Source organism: Lethenteron reissneri, chromosome 35 (assembly GCF_015708825.2).
Source record: "Lethenteron reissneri isolate LAM-NWPU_2019-01 chromosome 35, ASM1570882v1, whole genome shotgun sequence".
Classification (NCBI taxonomy): domain Eukaryota; kingdom Metazoa; phylum Chordata; class Hyperoartia; order Petromyzontiformes; family Petromyzontidae; genus Lethenteron; species Lethenteron reissneri.
Genome location: NC_083813.1, coordinates 5,306,860 through 5,325,628, shown reverse-complemented (window position 1 = coordinate 5,325,628; position 18,769 = coordinate 5,306,860). Strand labels below are relative to the sequence as shown.

Genomic DNA, 18,769 nt, shown 5'->3' with positions numbered 1-18,769 from the left:
GCTCGCAACAACTGAATTGCGTGTGACTATGCCAGAGACAGATATAGAAGCTTCCAGGGAGGGAGGGGGCATCACCCTCCCCCCCCTTAAAATCCATCACTGGACTAAGCCCACGCAAACAACATGTTGCCCAAAGACGAAAATCATCAAGCATATTTCGAGCATGTAATGTATGGCCACCGTGTGTACCGAACCAGTAGTTCTAAAGACCGTATTCGTGTTAGTCGCAGCTCGGGCTTGAACCGTTCAGTCGCTTATGAAGATTTGTGTGCGGCTCAGCAATGGCTCAGCTGCGGCTCGGCTCTAAACAATCCCGAGCAAGGTACAGTGAGGGAAAAAAGTATTTGATCCCCTGCTGATTTTGTACATTTGCCCACTGACAAAGAAATTATCAGTCTATAATTTTAATGGTAGGTTTATTTGAACAGTGAGAGACAGAATAACAACAACAAATCCAGAAAAACGCATGTCAAAAATGTTATAAATTGATTTGCATTTTAATGAGGGAAATAAGTATTTGACCCCTCTGCAAAACATGACTTAGTACTTGGTGGTAAAACCCTTGTTGGCAATCACAGAGGTCAGACGTTTCTTGTAGTTGGCCACCAACTTTGCACACATCTCAGGAGGGATTTTGTCCCACTCCTCTTTGCAGATCTTCTCCAAGTCATTAAGGTTTCGAGGCTGACGTTTGGCAACTCGAACCTTCAGCTCCCTCCACAGATATTCTATGGGATGAAGGTCTGGAGACTGGCTAGGCCACTCCAGGAACTTAATGTGCTTCTTCTTAAGCCACTCCTTTGTTGCCTTGGCCGTATGTTTTGGGTCATTGTCATGCTGGAATACCCATTCACGACCCATTTTCAATGCCCTGGCTGAGGGAAGGAGGTTCTCACCCAAGATTTGACGGTACATGGCCCCGTCCATCGTCCCTTTGATGCGGTGAAGTTGTCCTGTCCCCTTAGCAAAAAAACATCCCTAAAGCATAATGTTTCCACCTCCATGTTTGACGGTGGGGATGGTGTTCTTGAGGTCATAGGCAGCATTCCTCCTCCTCCAAACAAGGCGAGTTGAGTTGATGCCAAAGAGCTCCATTTGGTCTCATCTGACCACAACACTTTCACCCAGTTGTCCTCTGAATCATTCAGATGTTCATTGGCAAACTTCAGACGGGCATGTATATGTGCTTTCTTGAGCAGGGGAACCTTGCGGGCGCTGCAGGATTTCAGTCCTTCACGGCGTAGTGTGTCACCAACTGTTTTCTTGGTGACTATGGTCCCAGCTGCTTTGAGATCATTGACAAGATCCTACCCGTGTAGTTCTGGGCTGATTCCTCACCGTTCTCATGACATTGTAACTCTACGAGGTGAGATCTTGCATGAAGCCCCAGGCCGAGGGAGATTGACAGTTCTTTTGTGTTTCTTTCATTTGCGAATAATCGCACCAACTGTTGTCACCTTCTCACCAAGCTGCTTGGCGATGGTCTTGTAGCCCATTCCAGCCTTGTGTAGGTCTACAATCTTGTCCCTGACATCCTTGGAGAGCTCTTTGGTCTTGGCCATGGTGGAGAGTTTGTAATCTGATTGATTGATTTCTTCTGTGAACAGGTGTCTTTTACACAGGTAACAAGCTGAGATTAGGAGCACTCCCTTTAAGAGTGTGGTCCTAATCTCAGCTCTTTACCTGTATAAAAGACACCTGGGAGCCAGAAATCTTTCTGATTGAGAGGGGGTCAAATACTTATTTCCCTCATTAAAATGCAAATCAATTTATAACATTTTTTACATGCGTTTTTCTGGATTTTGTTGTTGTTATTCTGTCTCTCACTGTTCAAATGAACCTACCATTAAAATTATAGACTGATCATTTCTTTGTCAGTGGGCAAACGTACAAAATCAGCAGGGGATCAAATACTTTTTTCCCTCACTGTAAGTGTGGCTTTCTTTGAGCCGGTTCGCTTGAGCCAGAGCCAAGCCTGAGCCGAGCCGTGACGAAGCAGATGGACGTACAAAAAAACGGGTTCGCAATAGGAGTGAGTTTGACAAGTCTTTGCCACAAACGCCAACCAAGAGGACGCACGCAACATCTTCAGAACAACTGTCCTGAGCGCTTGTTTTAGATGGGACATAACTTCTGTCAACTTATTTATCGTGACAAGCTTACAGCAAACAACGTGGGCATTTGCACGGTCAACGAAAAAGAAGGCAGCATTGTCAGTCGATTGTGTAAGAGAGACTCTGGAAGGATATTTGGCAAGCCCGTGTATGTTTAATAAAATCAGCGAGACGTGGTGCTCTTCTGACGTGGAAGCATCAGTGCAATGCCCGATTTAAAAAGTTGTGAAAACAAATTCAACAAACAAGCACCATTATATCTGAGCACTGGAGGATGCGTTGACGTGTTATTTCTGGTGGAATGCCACACACTTCGTAGGGGTGTTCTAATTTGTAAACACGCCTGTAGACCCGAGGGATCTGCTCCAAGCTGGTCGTAAGGTCCCCTGAGATCACACCCTTTGACATGTGGCTTGTTCTGCAGCGTTGCTTCCCTCCAGAAATGCATGCCAATGTCAGCCGTCACACATTAGGCATGACAGACACACATCTAGCTCGTTTATAGATGCCAGAGCCCGAAGGCGGCAGCACTGTGCTCTGTGATACACGGGAGATGCTTCGGGTGGTGGTGCATGAGTGGACACTGACACCAGCTACGGTAATTTTAAAAATGTCCAGGGGACATTACATGACCGGTCACTCACAGATGATCGCTTAATGTTTGAATACCTGATGGAAGCAATGTCCATCGTCGGGTGGGTGTGTATGTGTGTATGTGTGCGCGTGTGTGTGTGTATGTATGCACGTGTGTGTATGTGTGTATGTATGCGCGTGTGTGTATGTGTGTATGTATGCGCGTGTGTGTGTGTGTGTGGAGCGGTAGTGTCGTGGTCAGCACGCTGCGCTACGAACCCAGCGACCCGAGTTGAATTCCCGCTCACGGCCATCACCGGTGACGAATATATGTACCGGTCCTGGGCCTCCCCTAGGTCGACTCAACCTCAAACGAGTACCTGGTGCGATTTGTAAACATCGCCACTGGGGAGACAAAGGCGGCTGGGTGGGGTGCTGGCCACCCACCCCCTCGTGTGACGTGCCGGTTTTTATAGGTGCTCGCTAACAGCACTTGCCCCTCCAGTCTGTTAAGGCTATACGGGGGATCTTTGTCTTTGTGTGTGTAAGTGTAACGGCCACCGCGCTGCGCTGTGAACCTGGCTGTGCGAGTTCGATCCCCGCTCACGGCCAACACCAGTGACGAGTATCTGAACTGTGCCTAAGTCGACTCAGCCTTAAATTAATATTTAGTGCGGTGTGTAAACCTCACCACGAGGGAGACAAAGGCGGCCGGGCCTGGTGCTGGCCACCCACCCCCTCGTGTGCCGTGCCGGCTTTCATCGATGCTCAATAACAGCACTCCCACCTGAGGACGATTGTTTGTGTGGCGATCGAAACGTCGTGATCTATAATTTTTTTTATACCTACGTGACTTTACCGAAAGAACCAAAGAGTAATGGATCCCTGCAGTCACGAAAGCTTCAATTCAAGATTGCCCCAAGAGTCTGTTAAAGGCTAAACGAAGGATCATTGTCTTTGTGTGAGTGAAGCAGAGTTCAGCGCACTTTCCGACGAACCCGGTGACTCGACTTCGATTCCTCCTCGTGACCAATAACATCATGTTTGAACCGGTCCACGACCTCCACCGAGGTTGACTCACTGTTAATGGGTGCTTGCCGAGACCCAAAAGTCTATCAGGTATAGCAGTACAGGGCATCTTTGTTATTGTGCATCCTCTGTGCCTGTGTTGCAATCTGGAGTATAAATGCCCGGAAGACTTTCAGAGAGAGAGATACGTACTTTAATTATAATTAAAGTATTTATTCAAGATTTAATTTTGTACGCTTTGCTCATCTCGTGATTTTGCAGTGCCACGGTGCATCGCCGTTGGCTGACAATGTGGTTGGACAATGCTTGCCGCTGTAACCTGGTATTCATGGGTGTTCAATGGTTTGATTCCTACAGCTGTCCATTAGAGCCGAATGGCATACCCAGAGAATGCCATTTATCAACGTTGATGGATTGTTTGGTGGATGTCAAATAGCTTGTCATTGTAAGCAAGAGTGACCAATTCAAAGCAGGTGTAACGGGTTACGGTTTTCTGAAATGGCCTTCAAATGTATTGTAAACAAGTACAGTACATTTATTTCATACATGAAGACATTACAGCACTGAAAGTTATTTATATATACCGCAAACTGCATACTAATTTCTCTCACTTGCATAATCTACTAACTGAAGAAAACGAATTTGGCCATTTTAATTAGAGCATCATTTTTTCATTTTACTTTTTTGGTTAAATTACCTTGATTGAACACAATTAAAGTAGTGTAGTTGTAAAACCTGCAGGTACATTGTTTGCGCACTTATTTCTATATTTTGTGTATAACCCAGTAAAATAACTTGTATATGCCTTATGCAATCGTGCTATATTTACATTGGTCTAAGTATCAGCAATTCGTTATGCAATTATAACGTCTGAGTGCATCACAGAAATGGCCTATTAAATGCATCGCTCAAAACTAAGAGTCAGTCCCAAACCGCTCTCACCATTATTTTGGTGTGTCACAAAATTTTAAGGTCCAAGTGTTTTTTTTTCTTGCACATTTTGCGCCTGATTTTCAGCAATTTAACGTGATGGGCCAGCCATTTGCTTATTTAAGTCGTTATTTAAAAATGTATCTTTCCCACTCCAGTGGTACTTTTAGTTTTTAAATCCTTTATATTAAGTTCACTTGCTTGCTTGCGCGTTTAAGACCGTGCAAATCTTTCGGTCGTTTTTTAACCCACTTCCCGTGATCCAATCTAGCTGACATTTTGCACACAGACTCGTTGTGCGTGACAATTTATTTTCGTGAATTTTTTTTCTCCAAAATGTTACACTTTTTAAGAAAAAAGAAATTATATTTAATTACCAATTTCTTAATGGTGGCAGGCAATCATCTCACCCATAGGTGGCAGCCATCTCAAGCCAGAGGACGAGAGGACTAGCCGCCATGCATATAAAGGATTTATAGTGAAAAACTTTGTTTTTACGGGTTAATTTTTTTCCCATAGAGACTTGATGAGGTTCCGTTTTCAGCTGTTCATTTGTTTCAATTAAATACGTATGAAGTATTTTAAAATAAATGCATTGATTAAATATACAGGTCGCATTATATTTTTGCTTGTTCCCCACCCAAAGGGCATTGCATGAAATAGTTACTCTGCAGGAATAGAAGTGTTCCTTTGAGGTGCAGGGGGGGGGGGCACATACACTTAATAAAGGGGGGGAACTTGAGATGTGAATCTTGAATGCTCTTCTGAGTGTGGAGGGCAAATCACAAAGATGGGCCTGCTGCGCCGTCACCCTCTTTTTCGTTTCTTTATTCTCAACCTGAACACCGGCTGCTGCACAATTGCACGCATCACACGCTCACTTCTGTGTTTTCACCCTGCCGAAGCAATTCGGAGCGTGTGAATAAAGGCAGTGAGTCTGTGGATCGAGTCACTGTGGTGTAACCTCTTTGCAGAAATTCATAGGACGTGCACGGTTAGAATATTCATCTTTTTTATGAACATAGTACCTCCATTTGCTAATTGCCCACTGATTACCTTAAGTTGATTGCACGTGCAAAAGTGAAATTGGCCTAGTATGCGATTTGAATTCGAAATCTTATTTTCACTGGGATATACCTTCATTTCCTTTATAAAATAAGGAGGGTCCTTAATTAAATATTAGTCTTGATTGCAGCTAAGCTTCTAATTCAGCTATTGCCACTCATTACCTGAAATGCCATTTAAGGGCGCCCTAATGATTTGCTTGGATACACCACTGAGTTTAGGTATACTGCGATTAAAATGCCATTTAGAGCCTTCTAATTATAGTCTTCTGAAACTGATGTTAATTTCCACTGCATATTATTTGCTTATTTTGAAAGGCGTATATTAAACTGCAGCTACAGGTTATAACTACAAATAATTCGCACGTGTCTCAGTTGTGGGTTGTATTAGAGCCGAGTTAAATGTTTTAGAAATTACACAAATTTAAATTTAGATATACTGTACAGAGTTTACATTTTGATTTAAAGCTTTCGTGACTGCCGGGATAACTATTATTACTTCTTTCGGTAGTCACGTAGAAGGGAAATAATACAATTATTAAACAATACAATTATCACGACGTTTCGACTGCAACACAAGCAATCATCATCAGGTGTGAAATCCACAGCAAGAAAATTAGAAAAAAAATATTGCTGTAGATTTCACACCTGATTATGATTGCTTGTGTTGCAGTCGGAACGTCGTGAGAATTGTATTTTTTTATATTTGTATTATTTTATTATTTCCCTTCTACGTCACTTTACCGAAAGAACCAATAATATGTACAGTTTACCCCCAACAAGATGTGGTTGTAATAACAAATGGTGATGCTATCGACCCATCATCGTGTGAATATTGTCTTTTGTAAAGCGGTACCCGGCTTTTATAATTGCTGCATTATCTCCAGAGAGTGCCTATCTCTAGTGCGGTTAGTAGATCTGGTTGACCAATTAATAGCCTTGTAAAAGTATTGCACTGCACTGAACATTACCACAATGCAAACGCTTGCCCAGGAAAATTATTTTTTTAGACGCGTGAACATGCAGTTAATTTTGACCTGCACGCATATATCCAACATGTGCCTAATTTCCCAACCCTTTTTTGTTCTTGTTACCCACAGGACACTTAATTTTAATACCGCCCAAAGAAAAGAAGATAAACAATAGAAAGAAAGAAAGAAAACCCCACAAGCCCAGCTAACTGTTTGAAAGAATTCGCCGGCAAAAAAAGGACACAAACATGACCGGCAAGGCACAGACAAGCAACGTGACCAACAAAAACGACCCGAGGTCAATCAACTCTCGCGTCTTCATCGGCAACCTCAACACGGCCATCGTCAAGAAGCCGGAGGTGGAGACCCTCTTCTCTAAGTACGGCAAGATCGTCGGCTGCTCGGTGCACAAAGGCTACGGCTTCGTGCAGTACGCCAGCGAGCGCAGCGCCCGGCTCGCCGTGGCCGGGGAGAACGGACGCGTCATGGCTGGCCAGCAGCTCGGTGAGATGGAAACAAAAAAAACGACGACGACGACGATGATGACGTCGTTGTCGTCGTCGGTGCGATTATTTTTTTTTGCGTTTCCGTGATTTTTTTTTCTTTGATTGTCGCTGTTTTTTTTTTTGCTACGTACAATTCGCAGCAAAAGGTTGTCACACTTCTACGCGCGTATTATAAATGCTTTAAAGCGTCGTCATCATCATCATCAGACTTGATCGATCCACTGCTTGAGCCTCCCAAAGCCGTCACCATCTCTCACGATTTAGTGACTTAACAATCCACATCACAGCTGCACACGAGGTCATTTAATCGCCCTGTCCCCTTGATGGGCGTTTTCTCAGACGCGTTCCATTCATTGGCTGCCACTGTGCTTTGAATCGGTGCTCTTACTGTTAAACTGTATATTTAGTTGAACGTTTACTGGCTGTAGTTACCACGCGGCAAAAGAAGAACAGAAAATATAATGGGTATCAAGAATTTATTTTAAGACAACAGGAACATTTCGATGTAAAGCTTTCGTGACTGCAGGGATTCATATTATTGGTTCTTTCAGTAAAGTCACGTAGAAGGGAAATAATAAAATAATAAAAATTAAAATTAAAAGATAAAATTCTCACGACGTTTCGGCCACAACGCAAGCAGCCGTCCTCTGTTGATATGTAAACTCCTATGTCAAGGCTCTCTCCTCCGACCCAGCTTAAAAATACGCTGCCAAGCTTAGCAGTGTTCATTAGGACGCTGTCTTTCCGACAGCCCTGTTCTTCACCTGCTTGCGTTTTGGCCGAAACGTCGTGAGAATTTTATTTTATTATGTTTTATTTTTATTATTTTATTATTTCCCTTCTACGTGACTTTACCGAAAGAACCAATAATACAACGGGAACAATAAGATAAAACAGTCACGAATAACTGTTTTCATGTTTCAAAGCAGGGAGTAAAAAAAAAAAAATTCGCTTCTAGGACAAGTACATTCAGGAAATGTGACGATACAAAAGCTATGTTCACCCAATTTGTTCCCTCGCTGCTAATCAGTGACCAACAATGTAAGATTAGATCTCCTTTGTAGCTTTTTCACTTACACAATTCCTGATTACAATTTTCCATTTGAAGAGTGGAGGCCAAAAGCAGTGAAAGACGCGTCATGCAGTCTGGTTAATGTGCACGTCCATAGCCTCCTGTAAGTTATACTTACGCAGAAAGTATTTGTTTCAACCATCTTCTTGGTTCTTTCGGTAAAGTCATGTAGAAGGGAAGTAATAAAATAATAAAAATAAAACATAATAAAATAAAATAATTCTCACGACGTTTCGGCTACAACGCAAGCAGCCGTCTTCAGGTTTTATTTTTATTATTTTATTACTTCCCTTCTACGTGACTTTACCGAAAGAACCAAGAAGATGGATCCCTGCAGTCACGAAAAGCTTTAAATCGATATTTGTCTCAATTTATTCTATGAGAAACAAAAATACCAAGCTGTCTCAACAATGTTTGCATTCATCAAGAGTTCACGGTGTTTTGTTTAACATTAGTTTCACTACTACATTAATTGTCTGGAGGTCTGTGGATGGTAAGCAATAATGATATTATTTAATTCACAAATCAATTGAAAATCAGTTTTGCCACAGCTTAAATTATATATCTTGAATGCGTATGTAAAGCTATTATGACATGTTCTGTTCTTCATACCGTGTACGTTTAGCATGTATTTCCACTTAAACTGATTGCACATTCCACATCTATTGATCACCCATTATGTCAATTTTATACGCTCGCTGGCTTTGTTGATTAAAATCATGGGCTTTGTTTCCAGGAAACAATTGCATCTCGATCTTCCATAAAACACCATCAACTCTTTACGCTGTTTGCTGTTACGCCTTTTGCTGTAAACAAGGCTCTGTTATGCCCAATCAAGCCGCAATGCAGAGGCGCGGCAGAAGCTTCGGAAAGCCATTTTCCTTCCCTAGCGGAATAACTATTTGCATGGCTGGAACAGCCTGCTGTAATTTTATTATTCTCCGACAAGTTTAATGCCCCAAGTAATGCGTTTATAGCACGTTTATGGCAGCGCCGATAAAAATGCAAAAAAACGCCTTGTTAATTTGTTACTTTCGTATTAAGGCAAAGCCATTCGCCTTCTTAAGGTACAATTTCATCTCTTATTTACTAAGTGAGGTTCAACGAGAGCCACCGGCAGTGTCCTGTTGTTGTTGTTGTTGTAAGTCTGCTTCAGCAATTCGAACTCTTGGGCAGAGAGTTACCCTGGGCACGTGCTGCCAGCACAGTACCATTAAGTGCACCACGTCCTTGGAGAGGACGTTAAGCCGGGCTGTCCTGTGTGATTGTTTTTCCAACGTACAAGGTCCCGCGAGTGTACTGCGTGATGAATGCATGCCGCGAGTCAGGGCCAGAGATGCTGCTGCTGCTGCCGCCGCAGATGCCGCAGATGCCCCCACGTGTCCTAAAAAAAAAAGAGGGGAAGCTATCCACAGAGCAACTCCGTGCGACGACGCGAATGCACGGGGCGTCGTCTTCGTTGTCGCGGAGAGAAATGCACGGAATGAATCCGGAGATTATTGAGCGGAACGCGACGTCGAGCCGCTCCTTGAGAAACTTCCCCACTTAAACTCGCAACGTGGCGATAATGTGGTCGGAACCGTTGTATGAACGTTAGTCAAACGTTCCGTGTTCACGGGGTCACCATATCTATGTATGGAATTTGCACCGTTGGGTACCCCGATGTGCTTGCGTGCATCAAAAGATGAAGACGTCTCTTAGGCCGCGTTTTTTTTTCGCGTCGACCTACCGCAACTGAAATGTATAATGCAGAGACATTTCTGAACAAGGGCAGTACGTAAGAAGGTGAGTATATAAATAATATAAACACTTCACTAGTACTCCCTGGTCCGTAGCGTCTTTGCAGTTGACAGCGGCTGCAGTGGCCAACGAGTGTGAAACAAATATTGCTGAAATACAAACCGCAGCTTCAATTATTCACGTGCACATGTTGTGATGTTGCCTTGATGCATTGTGTGGACACTTGCTTATTATAGCACCATTTATGCATTTTTTAAATGACCCAAAGGGGCTTCTGCATGACTAGAAGACCAGTTCTGGGCTTTAAAGCCGTGTGTTTTTTTTTGTAAGTTGAAAGCGATGATGGAATGGAGCGCCAAATAGTGCGATGTCATTTAACATTTGGGAGGTCACAGATGACACAGTTGTGTTAATGCTGTAAGCCATCTTACAAAATAAGTCTCTATAGGATTTTAACATGAGCCTTGCTTTGCTTCTCGGAGTCGTGAAGCGTAATAAGAAAGCCATTGAACTGAGAGGAGAAACCCAGTGTGGTGGTAAGGAGAGTGCATTACTGTGTTGGGAATTTACATACTGCGATGCTTCGTGCAGCAAAGCTAAGCAAAAGCCAGTTGAGTGTGAGCATCACACTCGAGAGGGCTTGTGAATTATAATGAATCACTCCGCCTATGACTCCTGCGGCTGCTCATGCCTTTGGTGGTGGTGGTGGTGGTCGTGGAGTCTGATCTGGGTCAATTTACCACGCTTGTCCGATGATGCCCTCTACTGGCATCTGTGGGACATAACCCTCACATGTTAATTGGAACGTCGACAACGAGTGGGCGATACTGCATCTGGGCAATATGTATTGGAAGCTTAGGGAGGGAATATTGTATTGTTCTACATAGAAGTGTGTGCTTCTCATACATTTTAATTTATGAACGCGTATTTAAGACTTGGCAGGGTTTCTCAAACCTTTATTTAAACTTGTACATGATGCCATTTCTGTTAAAATATAAGGGTTGTGGTTAATCATTGATTTATTGCTATTTCATAAACAAACAAAAACATTAATCCGGTCCCATATATACTATACATATATTCAGTTTTATGAAAATAATATTCATGATTGGTGTTTTTCAATCGTCAAATTTGGATGGCATCTAAATATAATTTGGCAGGGTAAAACGCTATCATTAGGTGTACCTTTTATAATAAGACATTTCTAGCAAAAGTATTTATAGTAATGATACATTTCATGCAGTTGTCAGTCCACCCCTCAGTCGTGGTCGTTGTTTTGACCATACTTCACCAAGCTGGTCACTGGGGGTTAGTGGACGGAGGGAGGCCCGCAACTGGTTCTGATTACACTCATGGCAGGGAATCAAACGCATGTGAACAGATTAATATGGCAATACACTAATAATAGCTCCACAGCTGCCCCCGTATACGCGGCGTATATATACAAGTAAAACATAATTGTCCTGAGTGAAAATGTCTCTGCCAAAATAACGTGGAATGGGCTATCACTTGGAACAGGACCACCAGCCAAGATCAGCGACAGCACTGCCCCAGTGCTCATGGGAGTGAGCAGGCACTTATTCAAAACTATATTGCGAATACATTTTGATTTAAAGCTTTCGTGACTGCAGCGATTCATACTCTTGGTTCTTTCGGTAAATTCACATAGAAGGGAAATAATAAAATAATAATAAAAATATAAAACAATAAAATTCTCACGACGTTTCGACTGCAACACAAGCAATCATCCTCAGGTGTGAAATCCCCAACAAGATTTTTTTTTAAAAACGCCACTTTTTTCAAATTTTCCGAAAACGTCATGATGTTGAAGAAAGCTGCAACTACAGACTGTTGGAACAATCATGGAATTATTTCTTTGAAAAATCTAATTAAATATTGCATATAAATTGCAATCAATTTGCGCGCTTTCGCCGGGCCACGCTGGGTGTACACTGCGGCGAGTGTCCTACGTTTTGGAGACTTCATTCGACAGGGATTTCCTCCCCTTCAGGTTTTCTCAGAATCCTCCCTTTATTATTCATTATAAAGGGTAGTTTTTGGGTTTGACCACATAACTATTACTGTGTCGTTAACCCACCACCACCCAACACAGCCAATTAGGAAGGTTTGTCACGCAAACACAACGTGGCAATTAGTTACTACTTCAGCACACTGGTGTGTTGGAGACTAAACCCACAACATTTACAATTTGAGTACGGCGTTTCGCTGGTGATGACGACAACCAGCTTCATCAGGCGATTTGCCACAATTGTGAAGGCGTCTTCCTGTTTCCAGTCTTAAATAAAGGGCCATGTCATCACTGTGATGTCATCATACCAGAGAGTTAAAATCCTCCGATTATTGTCAGCTGCACAGCAATGCAACATTTCGATTTAAAGCTTTCATGACTGCAGGGATTAATCTTCTTGGTTCTTTCGCTAAAGTCACGTAGAAGGGAAGTAATAAAAAAAAACATAATAAAATAATTGTATTATGTTTTATTTTTATTATTTTATTTCTTCCCTTCTACGTGACTTTACCGAAAGAACCAAGAAGAGCAATGCAACACTCAAGACAACGCAATGCCATTGACATCAAGTCCTCCTCTCCTCCGGTACTGTGAAATACTGTCTAATATGCATCCCATCATATATCCTGGATCTGTTTTTAAATTCCTCGAAACGGGTGGCAACTCTAGGCCGGATGTTCGTCATCCGACATTATAAATTGCCGCAAATTAGCCGGTGATATGGTTTCGGCGATAATTATCGATGCGTCTCAATCTCATCGCTTCGCCGTTGTGGGCACAGAAGGCCGAGGGGTCCGTGCGGCTGCCGGTGACTGCGCGGTTTGCCTTTTGCAGGGACCGCCGGCACCTTCTTGGATTTATTGCGGCGCGGACACCGATGGCACGTACAAATGCGCACAAGGAGAAATTTAATTCCAGGCGATAATGGTGTCGGGCGTGTAAACAGTTGCGCGGTTTACTATCTCGTCGGCCACGGTTTGTCATCATTACCGACATCAGTCACATGTATGCCGGTGCCTTTCACACTCGGCGTTCACCCAATGCGTTCACAAGGCCACCCCGGGTTAGCAGGGGCCCGGCAGCTGGCAGCATCAATGCACACAAAGCCATTACATCCAACAGGGCCACATTCACGGGGAACATTGAGCATGAAAGCAGCAAATAATGGCACGCTCTTGCTAATGGTTGCCACGATAGCATTGACTTTGACTCTGCAGCATCCGCACGCTTTGTTATCACCCAGCGGACGTTATCGAGGTGTTGTATTGGCAGGGCTCGAAGCTTTGACCCCATTACACACCGGCCCAGCGGCAAGCACATTAACCCGTAGGCTATCTAGCTGGGCTGTGGCGTGGGTTAACGTTTACAAAGTAATGATCCATAGAAAAGGTGGTGGGAGGGCGGCGCAATGATTTTTTGTTTTAATCGAAGCACAGAACGCCGTACGTCTTTATGTTCTCAGCCACGGATCCGCAGGCGCTGTTATAACTTATCCGAGCTCCGAACGGAAGAGACTGCGAGCGACAAGCCCGTCGATTCTGCTGGGTGGTAGCGGCGGTACACACCGGGTGTCCGCTAAGTGCCTGCCCGGTGTCCGTGTCGCCGCGGGTGTGCTGGTTTGGAGACGCTGGCGCGTTGGGATTGATGTCGCGTGCACCGGTGCATGCCGCTGAGCGTGCGCCTTTCACACGCTGGCACGGCACACCACTTACCTTCCCTTGGCTTTCAGAGCCCGTTCAACTCAAGTATTGGCACCGTCGCAGCTTCGCGCTGGTCTCGTGAATGTTGCAGACCCATCATCACGCTGCATTAGAAGGTTAAATCGAATGATTTTTTTTTGGTTGGGAAATTGATTTTCAATTCCAGCTTCGTCGCTATTATTACAGAGTAATGATCTGAAGTGAGGATGTGGAGATGAACACTATTTCCCAATTCCTGACTGACTTTACAATGTAATCTCATAGTTGTGCTCGTGTTATTCGTGTTTTGTAACCATGTCTTAGTGTGTTATACATGCATATAGATGGTGTGACAAAGCAGTATGACTGGAACAATGAATTTATCCATAATTAGTATTAGTTACAGTACTAAGCTCACGATACATGCATTGCATTGCGTGGGTAGGAATCGAGTTCTTTTTTTCACGAAGTGCATGTGACGAGTTCGCATCACTCCTGCAGCCACTAGAGGAATCACAGTAAAAACAAAATTGAATTAAATCCTGATCCTGAATCATGATAATCAATCAAATCACCAGATGGGTTATTTTAATCCATCGAATGGGTATTATTAAATATGTAATAAGGCAATATAGTAAGTCTTTGCTCTCCTGTTGCCCGGGTAACACGTTGGCTATATCCTTGACCAAATCCTAGCCAGCCGGATTAAAAAATCAACAAACACAAACAAAACCCCCTCATAATTAGCTCACGTCATTATGGTCCCACTCACATGAGGGTCTGAAGTGTCTAAGCCTGACATTGGCATCCTCTGAGTCAATTCGGCCTCACGTGTATGTGTCTGGTGCAGTGCATTAGCATCGTCGTTGGGGCAACAAAGTCTTCTGTGCTCAGTGTTGTACTCACCGCCCCCCCGTATGGCACCACAACGGCATCAATGTGCTCGCTGAAAGCAATTTTCCCAGGAGTAAAATGCGACGACAATGATGATTATTTGCCTTTGTTTTGTTATTTTTGCACGTTCATGAGGTGCTGCTGTTATTCTGCAACATCTGCTGTGTGTGCGTGAATGCATAATGCATGTGTGTTCTCGGCATGTGCAATGTGTCAGGTAAAAAATGCCAGTACATATGGGATGTGTATATACATATACGTGTGTATATATATACACAACAGTTAAGAGCTTCTGTACTTGAATGCCTCAGCCATCTGCAGCGTAGTGACCTTGCAAACGAAATGTGTTTACGTATTCCAAAGGCTTTAACGCCATATACATATTTTAAAATAAATCATGGCGAATCCAAAAAGTTTATGTGCATTTCCTTTCGCTGTGGGAACATTCACAGTGGGATAACATTGTTTATTGGCAATTCAGTGGCTCAAATCTTCAGATTACAGCAGGATATAAATGCAGGTTATTATTATTATTCATAAGAAAAGTGATGAGAATGCATTGGGCGAATTTCACCTTTCTCTCCTGCTACACTGGAAGCCGAGAGGGTTATGCCTGGCTGTTGCAGCGCTGTTCTCTCAGGGCCCTGAGTAGGCCTGTGTCCCTTTAAGTGACCACTTTAAAGTACGTGGGGTTAACTCTCCAGGGGCAAGAGGTGAGGATTTACTCCTTTCCTCCTCTTCGACGTCCTGGGGTTTCTTGTGAATTAGTGTGGGGGGGGGGGGGGCACACCCCTGACCCCCCTGACCCCCCTGACCCCCCCCCCCCCATTGAGTTATTCTGGGTGGGTTGTTGTTTTTTTATTTTCCAGGAAGTTGACAAGTATGGCCACTTAGGGGCCATCCATTTAGTAGGTACGCAAAATCTGTCAACTTGTCCCCTCCCCACCTCCCTGTATGCACGCATACTTTTTACACCCCCCTCCCCTCACCTTCGTACGTACGCTTGATGCACCCCCCCCCCCCCCCCATGAATCGTATAGAACGGCCGAAATTTAATCCACCCAGAAACGACCAAGGATTAATAATTTTAACGCGTTTATGCAAACAGATAGTCCACCGCTGGACTATCTAACTCATTTGAAGGCCAATGTAGACGAATATTTATCGATGCTTCACCCCCCCCCCACCCCACGTTTCCTATGCGTATGCACATTGTCAGTAGACCCCCCATACGCAAGCGTACGCGTTTGGGTTAACCCCCCTCCCCCCTCCATGCGTACGTACTAAATGGATGGCCCCTTACCTTAGGTCAGTGGATTGTTTTTTTGCCACGATTGGCAAATTGATGGGCTTACTCTAAATTTCAGCAAGAGGAGGGGATTGGTTTTTTTTTTATATTTTATCTTTCAAATATTTTCCTGCACCACGTCCTGATGCATAACACATCGCAAAGCTGAAATCGCTCACTTTCACGTGGATCTGGTCACCGGCCTTGGTTGCACATGTTTGTGCAGTGATTTATTCAGCTTTGATGCATACAGGTGTACCAGCTTGACAACGACACGTGGGTCTAATCAATGTTTATATTATATGTTGTTACTACAACCTTAAAATAAAAATTGAATTCAGGATAGCATTAATACTATGGTGTTTACAAAGCAGGGTCTTCTAACTCTTAGCATTATACTCTTTATTTTATACAGTAAAAGACAAATTGTTGTGTAAAGATGAAATGTAACAACAATATTGAATGAAATATAAGGTATAGCACAAAGTATTCATGTGTAGCTCATACTAAACAGTAATTATTAACTAGCAACTTGCTGAAAATTGTATTGTATGTGTTTTACTTTTCATACATGTGAGTTATTTAGCTCCGATCAGAAATCAGGAGTATATTAGATTGCATAATCTGAAGACAGGCACATAGCCAGGGTAGATAATATAAATACGTGGTTTTCTTCAATGCGAGGCATTTTCAAAAAATGCACAATTCCTCTGTAATCTTGAAAACACTCCAGAATTTCATCATATGTCCTATTAGAGATAAAACCATGGATGTGCCGTGTCAGTCGCAGGGGTTGTTTGACCATATTGCATTACATTGGCCAGTGTGAGTTGATAAAGGAGGCCCCAAGACAAGTTTAGAAACCACTTGCCACTGACGTTAGCCATGGCCGGGAATTGAACCCTTGGTTGGCAGCTTCACAAGTAAATTTTTACAACCCCTGCTCCACTGCTCCATCCTTGGATAGCCTCCCTGAGTGTCATTCCTCTATTTGAGGAGGGCCTTGTGTTGGGATGTTGGTGCCAACTCAATGAATGCACGTGTCTTCAATAATTATCTTCATGCGAGACATGGAGGGCACCTACATAACTCGACAGGTACAAGGAGAAAACACTTAAAGCACTACAAAGAGTGGATTCAATCCACCGCTGTACCGGAATTTTACGGCCACCGCACAGCTCAACAGAATTTCACGAATGTTTACCATCCACCAACCCTCACCTCTAAAGTGCTGGATTGTAGGCATGCAAAGACAAAGATCCCCCATATAGCCAGACTGTTGGGGCAAATGCTGTCTGCAAGCACCTTTGAAGACTGGCATGACACGCGAGAGGATTGGTAGCCAACGCCACACCGAACCGCATTTATCTTCCGAGTTCAAGACGTTAACACAATGCACCAAGTACTAATTTGGGCTGAGTCGACCTAGGGGAGGCCCAGCACTGGTTCAAATTGTCGTCACTGTTATTGGTCGTGAACAGGAATTTAACTCGGGTCGCCAGGTTTTCGCAACGTGGTGCACTAACCACTGTGCCACCACCACTCTCTTAAGCAAGAATTCATATTATGCCCAGTTCAATGTAAGAAAATCCAAGTGGGTCTCATCGTAGAACGCAATGGAAAGTGGTAAATGATATCATTGCTTATATATGTGTATTCGCGCGCTGTGTCCATCCTTGGCTTACAGAGATTAGAGGCCCAGCTTTTGCCAGCAGAGGGCATCAATGCGTTTTAGTGACAGATGAATGGCTCGAAAATTCTACGTGAAAAAAATAACTATTAAATTGATCATTTCCTTGTGTGTTTAAAACTTATGCTGCCAATGTGAACGGAATCAATGATAATATATTATGTAAATGCATCGCACGCTACCCATTCTTATATTTTTTTATTTCCCCAAAACAGAGATGAAAACTGATACTAATATATCTCGAATAGTAATCTGCAGCAAAAAAATGAAGGTTATTATTTGTTGATATAAAAATATTGATTTTGTTTTTGGCAGCCGTTTCATTATTTATTTAAAGATCTATTTTTACTCGCTCGCATCTTCTCTGAATGACATTTTATTACACGTGAGATTTTTGTTTCACGCTTTCGTTGCTTTTCACACCATTGCATTAATATTGCTGTCATAGTTGGTGCACACTGGGATTATGTCAAATTGTGGAGCAAAATAAATGAACGGTCTTCATCGATTCATGTCAGTAAATAGGCCTTTCATTTACCTTGAAAACCTCCACTAAGTGACAAATTTTGTTTATTTGGTGATGCTGCATTGAGAGTGGCACACAATAACACGGTGGCCTTAAAGATTAATTTTCGATCAATGGTCCTTCATAACATGTAAAATGGAGGCCATGCATTTGCTATGTATGTGCTATGGAGATGGGACATTGCCAGAAAAGTCACATTATTTACTTCATTATATTCTGTATACTATTCTTCTTACTATTATGTACTCATATTATTCCTTTATTATAATATACTATTAGTTACTTAAATACCATTTTATATACGTTTCTTTTTTGGCAGCATCATTGGAATATTTTTTTCAAGAATGTCTGACTAATTTATCCTTCCTGTCCATCACTATCATCATCATCATCAGCCATAATCAATTCACTGCTGAATAAAAACCTCCCCAAACCATCGCTATCTCTCACAAAGCTGCGATGCACAAGCTGATTACATCGCTCTGATTTCTTATTCAAAATACGATTGCCATAGGAGGAAGCTGAAGCGATGATAGAATGTAAAACAATCCAGAAATATGTCAAAAATGTATATAGGTGACCTCATGGGCCATGTAGAGAATCGTCTTGGACAATGTTCCTGCACTGTTGGTATAACTCAAGCGACCTGTCACTTGTAGTGGGC

The 18,769-nt window shown here is 43.0% G+C and overlaps 1 protein-coding gene across 4 annotated transcripts in view; it reads left to right on the top strand.

Annotated features, from left to right (window-relative positions):
* Positions 1-18,769, top strand: part of LOC133350842 (RNA-binding Raly-like protein) — a 142,435-nt gene that overhangs the window by 80,969 nt on the left and 42,697 nt on the right. For all 4 annotated transcript variants that reach the window (XM_061565620.1, XM_061565621.1, XM_061565618.1 and 1 more), the window contains one exon: positions 6,811-7,185. In XM_061565620.1, the coding sequence (XP_061421604.1) occupies positions 6,930-7,185 (256 nt within the window). In that variant the 5' untranslated portion in view covers positions 6,811-6,929. The remainder of the gene's footprint in view (positions 1-6,810; positions 7,186-18,769) is intronic.